Genomic DNA, 14636 nt, shown 5'->3' on the forward strand with positions numbered 1-14636 from the left:
ATGGCTACAGCGGTAATTTAGCGTGACTGGCACCACAAAATTTTATTATATTTTATTATCGACAGATATTTTATTAAAGCAGATTATTTCCTTTTTTCGAGTTAAAAAACGCATTACATTATAAAAATCGAAAACATACTTCTTTATTTGCAACAAAGGCTTAAATGTTTAATAAAAAATTCAAATTCACATTGCAAGTTACCTTGGCTTCTTTAAAACCTTTGAACCAAAACAATACAAGGTTGTAAAAGTATCATTTATTTATCTCTCAAATCAAGGAAAAATTAATAAAAAACTTATTAGTAATATACAAAGCATAACTTAATATTTAGTTATGGTAAGAGAATTATGAGAGTTATTCATCTATTCTATGTGAAGGTATCTTGATAGTCAACCTTCCTACTATTTGCAAGCAACAAAGCATTATTTAATTGTATTACTTACATATCTTAACGGACATAATAACTTGTATTCTAGATTCTCAACGAGTTAAGGCATTATATTTTAAATTTAAACTATTCACTAAATACATTAAAAACTGGGCAAGTTGTAGAAAAACTTCATTTTAAGAGACGGTATTTGTTCCTTCGGTAGGTCTGAATCAACTACTACGGATAATTGACGATGTTTATTATAAACTTAACTCGATCATCAACCTCTGAATTAGTCCTTCTCCTTTATCTTCAAAAAATGTAAATAATTCTTTGAATAATTCTTTGACATTTGACATCGACATTCTTTTGACGTTTATTATACGTTATAGATAAAGATAATATTGAAGATAATATTGATATATTATTTAAACATTTTCATGTAAAATGTTGCCAAGACGAGATCATATGGCTCGCACTGTCAAAAAGTTATCAGATCTCATGTAGAGCCAAGCTTCTAACTCTACACGCCCTAACTCTACAAGCCCTAACTTCACAAACTCTACACCTTAGTCAAAATATGTGGCTTGCCCACATTGCATCAACAACTCTACACAGTCTTTAGATCACATATTTTTTGAATGCTCCGCTTTTAATTTGGAACGCCTTTTATTTATAGCCAACTTGTTATCAACTTCTGGATCAAATAATGTCCCGCGCAATACACAAGATTTATTGACTAATCTGGATAAGTATACTACTATATTTGAATTTATTTGCAATACAATCAATGATATTTGAAACAGGATCAGGACCTTCATTCTTTGCATGTGAAATTCTATTTTGATATTTCAGGCTTCGGCCTGACTATTATAGACTTGGTTTCGACCTCGCCTATCATTTATAGACAAAGAAGAGTAGACGAAAATATGAATTTACAGACTTGGCTTCGGCCTTACTTTACCAGTCATCGAATCAGAAGAAAAATAAAGTTACTTCAGACTTAGCTCCGGCCTTTTGATATATCAGAACGAAACTTACAAATTCAAATTAGGCTGTATGGATTATAGTCCTTTGCCTTTCCCTATTGGGGATAAATTTTAAAACAACAACATATCCATATGATCCTTATGTCAAGTTGTTTTGTTTTTGAATCTTTTTTTTCAAATATTTTGTTTGTAAATAGTGAACTATATAACAATGAACTAAAATTTATCAACAACTGAAACAAACGAACATATACCTATAAAATATTCAAAAAATAAAGAATCCATCAGAACTAAATACATTTTACACGCGAAGCGTGTTTTATTCATTCTATTATGAGTATTTTATACCGCGAAAATAATTTCGTTTTGATTGACCATAGAGAGTTTATATCCAACATTTATAAAGGTGTTACTGATAGAAAGGACAGTTTAAAAGATGTAAATTACACAATCATAAGTAAAATGTTTTCAATTAAAAACTGTAAGAAATATAATAATAAAAGACCACGAAAATCTAATGAAGTAATTAAAGAAGTGAGTAGCAACTGTGTTTAAGATCATCTCTTATATACCATATCTATTTAATGTATCTAATAATCTAATTTAATGTATCTAATATACGATAAATTAGATAGTGTCTTATAAAATTATTTTAAAAGTCAAGATGGTGGTCCAATAGATAAAATAGAAGTGTTTGTGGAGATATATTAAAAAATAAAGTTTTTTAGGCTTCCACCGTAAAACAAATGTATAGTGAATTTCTCCCAAAGATTCCATCAGATGTAAAGCAAAGTATAAATAATCAATACAATTTACTAGATACATCAAGTGTGAGGGATCTATCAAGGACATATTTTGAGTCAACAATATTTAATCATCTAGGAATTAATGGGGGTAATAACTCCAATGTACCACTGCAGTGTGAAGTTAAGGGTGAATATTTTCTCATCCCAAATAATTCAAGGTAGGTTATCTTCTTTACTAAAAGTTTTCTAGCAATGCGTTCTGCCTTTGTTAACATACGGTGCCGAGATGTGGACACTGAAAAAGGAACTGAACACAAGCTTAAAGTCGCTCAATGTGCAATGGAATGGGCTCTGCTTAGGGTCTATCTCGAGAAAGGATTAGAAATGAGACTATCCACGAGAGAACGAAAGTAACTTACATAGCCCACAGGATTAGCAAATTAAAGTGGCAGTGGGCTGGTTACCTGTGTCATAGTGTCAAAGGCCATCGAAACAGACGTGTCCTAGAGTGGAGACCGCCTGTTGGAAAACTCAGTGTGGGATATTCTCCGACCCACTAGACCAACGATCTACCGAAAATTGCCAAAGTAGGTTGGATGAAAATTGCGAAAAACTTGGATGTCTGGCGCGACCTAGGGGAGGCCTATGTCCAGCTGTGAACTGTAATAGGCTGAGCTGATGATGATAATGATGATGATCATCCTTTTTTACATATAATCACAATATTAGTGATCAAAGTTTATAAACTCTCCAGGTTTTTCTGTGGCTGTGTGAAAGAACAATGTCAGAAGTTGGCCGGTAACAAGTATGATATTGTAATAGCTGATCCTCCTTGGTGGAATAAATACATTAGACGGTTGAAAGGTGCTAATGATAAATTAAGGTTTGTATTGTATAAAAAAAGTAGACTTTATCTTTCCTTTTTTTTATTTAATGTTAGACTATTTAGTGTTTCTTGTGACACTCCTTTCTTGATTGCAGCTCTGCTTACTCAAAAAATATTTTTTATTAATATTTATATATAAATATGACTAATTTATTAATTCTTTACATAGTCTGTATGATATTTATTGTAATAATTTAAAATATTCATGAACAATATAATAATGTAATTTTTTTTAAATAAAATGGTAACACATTGCTTTTGTTTATGTCTGTTCATAGATTAAATAGAAAACGTGGAATAAAATGATATTTTTTTTTAAATTAAAATTTTTGTGTATTTTGTTTTTATATTTGTGTTTATTCTCTTTCAGTTATTCCATGATGTACAATGAAGATATTGCATCCATACCTGTAAAGGAACTCCTTTCTAATAATTCCTTGGTAGTAGTCTGGTGTACAAATGCACCAAGCAATATAAATGCCGTCAAAGATATTATCTTTCCAGAGTGGGGTATTGAGTATGTGACCACTTGGTTTTGGTTGAAAGTTAATATAGACTTTGAGCCTCTTTGTAAATTTGGAGCAGGGTATGAGAAACAACCCTATGAAAGAGTTATTATAGGAAAAGTCGGGGAAGTTGAGGATATACCAAGTGATTTGTTGTTAATGAGTGTCCCTAGTGCATTGCATTCGCATAAACCACCCTTAGTGGGTAAGTGAATTATAAAATACTAGCTATATACCCGTGTGAATACTTCGCACTAAATAAGTATAAAAATTATCACTTATAAAATAACAAAAAAGTATTTATACATGAGTTGATTTGAAATTCAATAAAAAAATTTCCAACTGTTATTCATTTTGACATTGTTTCAAAATTAAAAACGTCATAAGCCATTAAGCAAAGAACTGAACTGAACTATTTAATTAGTGGTAGAGCAAGCAATTAATTATCTATAAAATGATATATAATTTATGTGGTTTTTTCTAAAAAGGGAGGCAAACATCTTAACCTTAGCGTATTAATATATATGATTATTAAGGTAAAAAACTATAGAGGTTATTATTTAACCCTTTACCAACCGTCACCCGTCCGTGTTTTAATGTTAATGCCTGTGGCGCTTAGCCCGTAATATTACGTTTTATTTTTTTTCATATCTATTTCTTGACTAGATATAAAAAATATGAAGAATATTATTTACAATACTTCAGAATGTGTACTTTACAATAATCCAACTTTAAAACAATAGGCTTAACATTCTGATACATAAAAATGCAATCTAAATGTAATAGTCACTAACACACAGCGCTGAACCCGTAATTTTACGTAGGCTAGTGATGCGCTAATAAAAACTAAATAATAGAGAAGGAATTATTTTGAATTATTAATTATCTTGTTAATACGTGTCTAGACTATAAATTAATTATTTAATGTGTAAAACTACGAAACCAAAAAATATATATTCTTGATCTCGAATTATTTTGGGACGTCACTAATACAGTTACTGCCCGACGATCACTGACCGCCATCATCGTTATTTTCCGTGCGGCGCAAGCGACACGGCTGGCATATTTGTTTGTAAACATCAGTCACAGACAGTCAGTCATACCTGCAGCGCCGTCCACGTCATAACACGTTAACTTCATGTGCCTAGTGCTGTACAACATTATGTTGGATGACGATGAATTATTGAATATATTACAAGGAGATATTATATACTTATTATTAAAAAGCTTTTATTTTTATAACCGACTTCAAAAAAGGAGGAGGTTACTCAATTCGTCTATCTATATTTTTTTTATGTATGTTCGGGGTCACATTTAAATTTCATCGAGATTTGTTTGCCTGCAAACACAAGTATATAATTTATTTATGAGTGTTTTATTTTACATTAATCTATATATCCTCCGTTCCGTTCACCGTGGCACAGGTAGATTGTACCACTGATGGTACTGTCAATATACATATATGTAACTACTTGCTCATTGGCACGATCTCCTTTATAGGTTTAAAACAAATTCGTACGATGTCGCAGACAAAAGTTAACAATATGTATAATATCGATAAAAATTATTCAGATGTCCCATCACTGTTTGAAATTATATCCAAAGTTGTCTGGCTCGGGGGCACGATTACTGTAACAAAATCTGGCTGGGAAAGGGTTAGACTGATTAACGTATGTTTGAAGATTTTATGTGCGGTACTATACTTCATAAAGAAATTAAACCTTTGATTAAAATTTTGTAATTTTTATTTATTTCATTACTTTGTTTATCGATAACTATACTTTACAACACTACGCAAAATTGTACCTAAAGGTTGCTGGCGCTACAGGCACTTCACGCGAATTATGACATGGCGGTTAAAGGGTTAATGTCTGTTTATTTTCATAAAGATATTTTGTATGTAAACTATTACACTTAAATGTTGTTTTTGTACCAATTGGTAACCAATTTGTGTTATTTTTTTTTTATTAAATAAGGATTATAGTCATGGAATAAAAAGTGGATGCCTAAATTCAGATTTTTTAATATCAGTAAAATAAGGGAAAATAAATGATTTTAGCATAAATTATAATTTTTAACCAGTTTCAATTCAATTTTCAGATTTACTAAAACCTTACCTGAATGTTAAAGAAGTTAAGATAATAGAGTTATTTGCGCGATATTTACTTCCAAACACCACAAGTATTGGTTATGAGCCTTTGAAGTGGCAGCATATATCATTGTATGAAGAAATTTAATAAATATGTTTAAAAATAAGTACGTACAGTCTTTCAATTGTCCATACAGATGTCTATATTCAACGTTAACACAATGAACCGCGAGCAAAGCCTACAAATAATAGATCCGATGCCGATCCATTGCGGGCGGTGAGCAGTTCAACATGTCGATGCGTGCAGTTGTAAGGAAAAGTGATTGCACTTTACGAATGGGGCGGGAATGTTCGATGCTCTCAGAACTCAGCGGGAAAGGCAGAGATGGTTGGTGACTTGCGAAAGATTATCGAGGATGCCTTGAGAATCGGTTTTTTTAAAGGCAATAGTACTAATTACTATGGATGCTTAATGGCCCGAGTAAAAGGTATGAGGTCAATATATGAAAACAGGGGAAAAGACCCAAGGTTTCTAAAAGTGGAAGTTAAACCATCATCCCCACCTACAAGGCCAGTTCTCGGTTCAAAAATATCACTTTGGATTCAAAGATACTTGCCGTGATTGGTATTTCCAGATTTCCAATATTTCAGACCATGAGGGAGAGGAGTCACGTCCGTGACCATGGCACCTACAACAACGCCGAGTTGTTGGGAGTTTCGAAATATTAGTCGCGGTAAGTCCCGTAGACTCCAAAGTGTTCATATTTACCATGAAAGCTTAAAATCTTATATAATAATCTGTAGGTATAGAATGAATATATTAGTTTTGTTTTAATCTCCTATTACACTGCAATCAGACATCAGTGGGTAGGTTGGAATTGTTTTTGGCATGCTCGTATGGGACCAGTGTCACACGCTACTTTACTTTTTTACAATTTAGGTATATATATATATATATATATATATATATATATATATATATATATATATATATATATATATATATATATATATATATATGTGTGTGTGTGTGAATACATATATAATTACTTGAATCTATGAACATAATATTTTGTAATTTTAACATAAAAATATTATGTTGAATTACGACAAAAAAAAAACATTTTAAATAAAATACTTATTTATTAATACATAGCTATATGTAAGAAATAGGATATGTTTCGCTATTGGCCATGTTAACTCTTTCCGTTGATAACAATGACGGTAGTTTTATTTTTCTTGGGATATCCGTCGGGGTTCATGGTTTGCCATCTCCAAAAATCGGTACCTAAAAAGAAAAGTTGTATTACTACATAGTATAAAACAAAGTCGCTTTCTCTGTCCCTATGTCCCTATGTATGCTTAAATCTTTAAAATTACGCAACGGATTTTGATGCGGTTTTTTTCAATACATAGAGTGATTGAAGATGAAGGTTTATATGTATAATAACATCCATTAAATAGTGGAGAAATACTGTTATTTTTGAGGTTTCTAATGTGATGTCGTAAATAATTACATTTTTTCCGCTTACATTGCAAACGCAGCCTGAACCCTACGAGATTTATCAAAATAATGTACTAAGTATTGTACACATTGAAAAGGTCTACAGAAAACTCCGCTATGGTTCTATCTCTTATGGATAATAATAACATTTTTTTGTCATTTACTTTTTACGACAAATAATGGCTAATTTTCAAAGCGATTTTAACCAATACAGCATTAATCCTTATCTAATTAAATACCTTAAATACATTGTTGATTTAATGTAGATCTATATGGCCTTTTACAGCATACGATTTAAATGAATATTTTCGAAGATATTACAGATTTAAAAATTGCGGTACGTAGCGTTTGTGGCGGCTCCGGCCGGCTTTTACTCTAAAGTTAACGCGTGCGGGCCACGGGCAGTAATTAATAAATCAAAACTACTGGATCGATTTTAATCATTTTTTCAGTGAATGACATAGGCTATAATTATATTTTATACCCGTGCGAAGCCGGAGCGGGTCGCTAGTAATAGTTATATAACTACGTTCTTAACATTCATTTAAAATAAAATAATTCCATTTCATTAAAAATATATAAATCGTTTCTTTATTTATATGACTATTTAAATCTATTATAATTAATTTCATAACCGTCATCACATTAATCCTTAGACTTTGTTTCAATATGAAATGCTCTTAAAAATTAAAATTGATAAGTTGACTGATTAAAAAATATTATAATTATATTAGCTTTCCTTATACGGTGATCGTAAGCTAAAGGTAGAAAGAACAAAATAGTTTTCACATATTGATGATTACATAATTGTGTTTGCTCGCAAACGAAAAAAAAAACCGACTTCAATTTCATCGACGAGTTATACAACGTAGATCGACGAAAAAATAGTCAAGTAACTACGCGTTATCAAAGATAACTCAAAAAGTAGTTATCAGATCTTGATAAAATTTATATGTGACCACATGATAAACATCAGCTTTCGATTAAATTAATAATTATCAAAATCGGTACACCCAGTAAAAAGTTATTACGGATTTTCGAGAGTTTCCCTCGATTTCTCTAGGATCCCATCATCAGATCCTGGTTTTCTTATCACGGTACCAAACTAGGGATATCCCCTTTCCAACAAAAAAAGAATTATCAAAATCGGTACATCCAGTAGAAAGTTACGCGGTATAATACAACGTAGGTCGACGAAAAAAGCGTCAAGTAAAAACGCATTATTAGATATAACTCGAAAAGTAGTTGTTAGATCTCAAATAAATTTAAATGGGACCAATTGGCACACACCACCTTTCGATTAAAAGAAAATTTGTCGAAATCGCTCCACCCAGTCAAAAGTTCTGATGTAACATACATACATAAAAAAAAAAATACAGTCGAATTGAGAACCTCCTCCTTTTTTGGAAGTCGGTTAAAAAGCACTGAAAATTGTACGGGACGAAAAATTAATGAATAATTTACATCTTCGAAACCATATCGGTAGCTAACTCATGTAAAAAAAGCTAGTTTTTCTTTGGAATTTCATCCATTTAAATTCTCATACACATTTATCACGTAACCTACTACTATCAAATAAAATATTATTTTTCTGATATCTGTAAAGTCGTACTCGATTTTTTGTGATAGACACTTACACATCTCCTCGACTGAGCGTTTCGTGGACCAGCCCAGTTGTTCTTTGGCAAGCGTGGCATCCGCCCACATAGCAGTAATATCGCCTAATCTCCTCGCCACGTACTTGATCGGTATCTTGGTGCTTGTGACACGTTCAAATACTTCAACTAACTCCTTTACCGATACACCTTTGCCAGTACCTAGATTGTACACCTAGAAGAGATTTTAGTTAATTTTATATGGATATTTAATATTTATATCAACAGTCCATTGATTTTTTTAGAGTTAGACAAACCTTTAGCTTTACGTGATTCTCACTAAGCAATTTCAGTGCGGCTACATGACCGTTTGCAAGATCCATGACGTGGATGTAGTCACGAATACCTGATGATAATTTAATAATAGGTAAAATAATGTACAACATTAAACAACATGAAAAACTTTTGTTAGGTTAGTTGACCGTACCGGTCCCATCTGGTGTGTTGTAGTCGTTTCCAAATATCGTGAGCACAGGTTTCCTGCCGAGCGCCACTTGTGCCATAAAGGGCATGAGGTTAGTGAACTCTTTGGTAGGATCTTCTCCGATGAGGCCAGAGGGATGCGCGCCGACTGGGTTGAAGTACCGGAGAGATATTATATTCCACTTCTGCAAAATACGACGTTTTGTTGATATTTTGTAATGGTTTATACCCCAATAAAAGAAAAACAATGAGGCCAAAATTGGAGTACATTTGCTTAGAAAATTGCCATCATAATGTTCCTTTAAAGGTACCCAAGGATAGTATAGTATCTATGTATCAGACATCGGTCGTGCGAGAGTTTTCATTTCAGATCATTAAAATAAATTGAAGTTACGCGGCTTAAATTATCCTAAAAGTTTAATCAAGCTTAAAATGTTAAACATTTTCTTGACCTCGATATTGATATATTTAGTTTTAATGACGGAACATTGAAGAACCTTGAACTTCAAAAAAAATAAAATAATATAAGAATATCAGGCACATAATTAGGTTAACAGATCCGGTTATGAGAAAATATTCTTTGCGGCTGTAGAACGATTAACGCACGTGGCGTGATAGTGACCTATAAGTATACTAAGTTGCTGACGTGTGAATTTGGTTGGAAAAAAAATTATGCTTAATTTGATACCGCTTTTCAACTGTGCTTTAAAATATACTACATTTTGTAAAACTTGGACTGATAGGTATCTTGGTTTTAGCTAGTATTTATTAACAGACTATGTTACTAACCTCATCCGCAGCACTTAAATCCTTAAGCATTTCCTCGATAAAGTACTTAGTTCTTCCGTATACGTTGGTAATGCTGCCAGTGGGATGCGTTTCAGTGATAGGAAGATGTTCTGGCTCTCCATAAACCGTGCACGATGACGAAAATACCATTTGATAGCAGTTATGTGACCGCATAACCTACAGATATAAAAATAGGTAACTTATCATTAGGTAATTCGTTTAATTAGATATTATTTTGGGTACAAGAAAAAGTGAAGATGATAAACATCAGCTTTCGAATAAAAAATGGTTATCGAAATCGGTCTACCCGGTAAAAAGTTCCGAGGTAAGATAAAAAAACAGTAAAATTGAGAACCTCCTCCTTTTTTTAAGTCGGTTAAAAATGAACATTACTTCTCGTTTCGTTAAAACTTAATTTTATTTTAAAAAAAATATTAAGATTTAAGGTGCTCTAATAGAGACAAATTATAATAAATTATTCGTAAGAAATCGTACGAATAATGTTATAAATGTAATAACATAGCACATAATAGCTTTGGTAATAAATAAAACGGTCAAACAAATATTTTAAATCAAACTTTAAAAAATTTGTCGGGGCTTGTGCGTTCCAAAAACCCAATATTTATTTCATAACGCAATGTACTAATTTCATCTACATTTTTGATAAAGTCTTATTAGTTTTATAATTATGTAAAAAATAATCACGTTTCAGCCTGTAATGTCCCACTGCTGGGCATAGGCCTCTTTCTAGTGCGGGTTGGCGGATATATTCCCTACTATGAGTAACGATCGCTATCGGTGTATATAATAAATGATAATAACCGGGACCGACGGCTTAACGAGCTCTCCGAGACCCACAAAGACTGCACAAACACCCAGACCACGACAAACATATGTATGGCCAATAAAAATGTTTGTCATGTGCGGGGATCGAATTCGCAACCGCCAGTGCAATAGTCACAAATCAGTGCTGTGGCCTGTGACCGCTGCTCTAACGCGTGTCATTTAAAAATATAAACCATTTCTTGTTAATTTTACCTCCAATAAATTGAGCATTCCAAGTAAATTGTTTTGGTAATATAATAGAGGCTGTTGCATAGACTCGCCCACTGCTTTTAAAGCTGCGAAGTGAATGACACAGTCTACTTCGTGCTAAAACAATAGAAAATAAAAAAATTCAGATTGTTAAACCCATGCGCATAAAAAAAAAGAAACCATACATAATGCTCCAAACAAGAGGACTAAACGAGTTAGAGACTAGACTTTGGGTAAAGATAGTGTGTAGTAAATAAAATAAGATTTTAGAATCTGCTAAATATAGGTACCTAACAGCTATAGGTACATTTCGCTTTACTGCATCATATTATTTATTTTGTACATAACGCAGTCGTATATTTTTTGCTGTATCTACCTTTTAAGTTAGACCTATTAACTATTTACACACACAGAAATCAAAAAATAGTCCTCGTTTATTTAATTTGTTGGCTTATATGACGAAAATTATTTTGTTGTCCACATGGGCTATGTTAAAATAAATATTTTAAAAACTTTTATATACTTACCTTGTCAAATATATCATTGATTTGAGGTTTATTCAATAAATCGGCCTCATAAAACGTAACTTTCTTTCCCGTTATCTGTTCAGCTCGTTGCAGAGCTGGTGATCCTTCTTCGTCTCCCACAGCGTTTGCAAAATTATCTATAGCCACAACCTCGTATCCCGCCTCCAGGAGATCTACCACGCAGTGGCTACCGATGTAGCCGGCTCCACCCGTAACCAATATAGTCTTGAACCTCGGCATTTTGATCTGTATTTTCTATTATAACGTCTGAAAATTATATAAAATAAATATTGAGTAAATAATTACATGCGTAGATTTGTAACGTGACAAAATGAGAAAATAAATTTTTAGCCTGATTTGTATTTTTTGCATCCCTCATGAACAAATAAAAATAAATAACTTAAAATGGCTGATGTCATGATTTCTACGTATATTTTTAACCGACTTAAAAAAAGGAGGAGGTTACTCAATTCGGTCGTATATATAGGTATATTTATCCTAGCTGTGCCTGCGACTTCGTCCGCGTAGAATTTAACAAAATAATTATTGTTCACTTCACAGAGTTAAAAAAAAAACTAAAATAAAAGTAGCCTAAGTTACTCCTTACTATATAAGCTATCTGCCAGTGAAAGTTCCGTCAAAATCGGTCCACCCTTTTCAGAGATTAACCGGAACAAATAGACAGACAAAATTTATAAAAAATGTTATTTTGGTACCTATATGTACCTTGTATACATCCATATGAATTTAGTTAAAATCGGTTATTTTAATATTAAAAACAGACACTCCAATTCTATTTATTTGTATGTTTTTTTTTAATGTATGTTCGGGGATAACTTCGTAGTTTATGAACCGATTTGGATAATTCTTTTTTTGTTGGAAAGGAGATATCCCTGGTGTGGTACCATAATAAGGAAACCAGGATCTGATGATAAAATCGAGGGAAACTCGAAAATCTGCATAAGTTTTTACTGGGTGTACCGATTTTGATAATTTTTAATTTAGTCGATAGCCGATGTTTATCATGTGGTCACATTTAAATTTCATCGAGATCTGATAACAACTTTTGGAGTAATAATGCGTATTTACTTTTTTTTTATGTCACTAATTAGGCAAACAAGCGTACGGCTCACCTGATGGTAAGCGATTACCGTAGCTTATAGACACCTGCAACACCAGAAGCATCGCAAGCGCGTTGCCGGCCCAATCCCCAATCCCCACAGGAGCTCTTGACCTTACTCACCAACAGGAACACAATACTGCTTGAAAACAGTATTATTTTGCTGTGATCTTCTGTAAGGTCGAGGTACTACCCCAGTCGGGCTGCTCCATATTTTGAGCAGGAAATTCCTGCTGTGCCCTACCTCAGTTAGTTACTTGATTAATTTTTTGTCTAACTACGTTGTATTACTTGTCGATATAATTGAAGTCGGTTTATTTTCGTTTGCATGCAAACAAAATTATTTAAATTACTTTTTATCTAACAATTTTTTAGAAATCGTCTTGTGTTCGAAGTTTTGCTCGAAATCCCATCATTTATTATTAAAAGTGTAATAATATTACCTATGACTTCACTTAATTTTCTAGCCATATTTCACCAAAGAGTTGATCATACATGGGCTGGGCGTTGATCATCTCTTGATTTTAATAGATAAAATTGCAAATATACTTCGCTAAAACCTCCGAAAGCTATTATTGAAGTAGTAGAAAGTAAAGGTAAATGAAAAGTTGCAGTTTTATTTTCTACTGCTTCTCAAGTTTTTTTTCATTTGTTTTTCCCCACCTTTACAAAATTCCGAGTACGTCCATGATTTGCGGTTTGAAACAATGTGCCATTAAATTCGCCTTGGTTTGACCCTGACTACGTCTTGGAAGTCACGTTCTTAAGGATCGAGATATGGATGTAATGAATAGGAAATTACGAGAATAGGTACAAGGAAACGCTTCCTTCTGTTTATTTTAATGGTAAGTAAAAAGAGTTAAGGAAAATGTAAGCGTATAACCTAATATAAGATTTAATGTGTCAATAGCTTTGTAGTATTTATAAAAATTAACTTACTAATTTATTTAACATAAAATAAGTTATTGTGCTATTTTATAGATTATACTTATTTGCTATTATCAAAACACATTTTAGACATGACCTTTTATTTAAACATCTATGATGAACATTTATGTCTTAGATATTATTCATTTATTCACTTAAAATAAGACAGAATTGGTATTTAACTTTTTAATAAATTAAATATACCTACCTAAGGTAAAAATATTGCAAGAAAATTATCCTCATTCTTAGTCATTTTAAATCCTAAGTACAACACAATCTAAATTAATTAAAATTATGAAATAACAAACGTATTTGATTAACAGAAAAAAACTTTTTGTTGGTACGCATCCTTGGGTTCGTTTGCATTAATATTAAAAAACGTGAAAATTTGTAGTCGTGTATATAACCAAACTAATTGAGATGTCAGGAAGTTGAAGTCACGTTTCTTCCACTACAATCGCTTTTTATCATTTAAATTTTATTATTTGCCATTTTAAATTTAGATAAATAACAGCAATGGGTTAATAAAATGATTAATAGATAGCCAGAAATGTTTTTTTAAAAGCTACTGTAAAATCTAAATACATATTCTGAAATCTGAATTGAGTTAAAGCAGTTTGTAACCTGACAAAGGTTTCTTATCCTATACAGGGAAGGGATGTAACTTAATTCGGGTTGATGGTGTTCCAATTGTAGGTTTTTATGATTTTATGATACGGGATACTTTTTTAGACACATTGAAGAAACTTATATACCATACCATATATTATGTCCAGCAATGTTTTGTTTTACGGACCATTTGGCGCCTCCTGTGAGTAGCCCCCGGGACATGAAAAACCCTCCTTGCCACCCCCCCGCTACGCCACTAGCACAAACACCAAGAAGCTTATACAGTGTTTTGTATAAGCTTCTTGACAAACACCCACACGATAGAACCGGAAATCGAATCGGCGATGGTCATTGTCAATGGAAGTTTCGTTACTATACTAAATCAGACTGGAGTAAGTGTGATGCACAACAAAATGAAATCATGATATCAGATTGATTTTTAAAGGTTTGTGGATGAATA

At 32.4% G+C, this 14636-nt stretch overlaps 2 protein-coding genes across 2 annotated transcripts; one reads left to right on the top strand and one right to left on the bottom strand.

The window, feature by feature from the left end:
• The first annotated feature begins 1673 nt into the window (after positions 1–1673).
• Positions 1674–5757, top strand: LOC123661395 (N(6)-adenine-specific methyltransferase METTL4). Its single transcript, XM_045596358.1, has 5 exons — positions 1674–1894; positions 2131–2324; positions 2861–2989; positions 3363–3703; positions 5599–5757. Exons 1-5 carry the CDS (start codon positions 1694–1696, stop codon positions 5733–5735), a joined length of 1002 nt encoding a protein of 333 aa, XP_045452314.1. The 5' UTR covers positions 1674–1693; the 3' UTR covers positions 5736–5757.
• Positions 5758–6710: 953 nt separating this feature from the next.
• LOC123661587 (UDP-glucose 4-epimerase-like) lies at positions 6711–11798 on the bottom strand. Its single transcript, XM_045596538.1, has 7 exons — positions 11521–11798; positions 10997–11110; positions 9959–10135; positions 9174–9354; positions 9004–9092; positions 8729–8921; positions 6711–6875 (listed from the first exon to the last, which is right to left on the bottom strand). The coding sequence occupies exons 1-7, from the start codon at positions 11758–11760 to the stop codon at positions 6784–6786; spliced, it is 1086 nt and encodes a 361-aa protein (XP_045452494.1). The 5' UTR covers positions 11761–11798; the 3' UTR covers positions 6711–6783.
• Between the last annotated feature and the right edge of the window lie 2838 nt (positions 11799–14636).

Source organism: Melitaea cinxia, chromosome 17, assembly GCF_905220565.1.
Source record: "Melitaea cinxia chromosome 17, ilMelCinx1.1, whole genome shotgun sequence".
Classification (NCBI taxonomy): Eukaryota; Metazoa; Arthropoda; class Insecta; order Lepidoptera; family Nymphalidae; genus Melitaea; species Melitaea cinxia.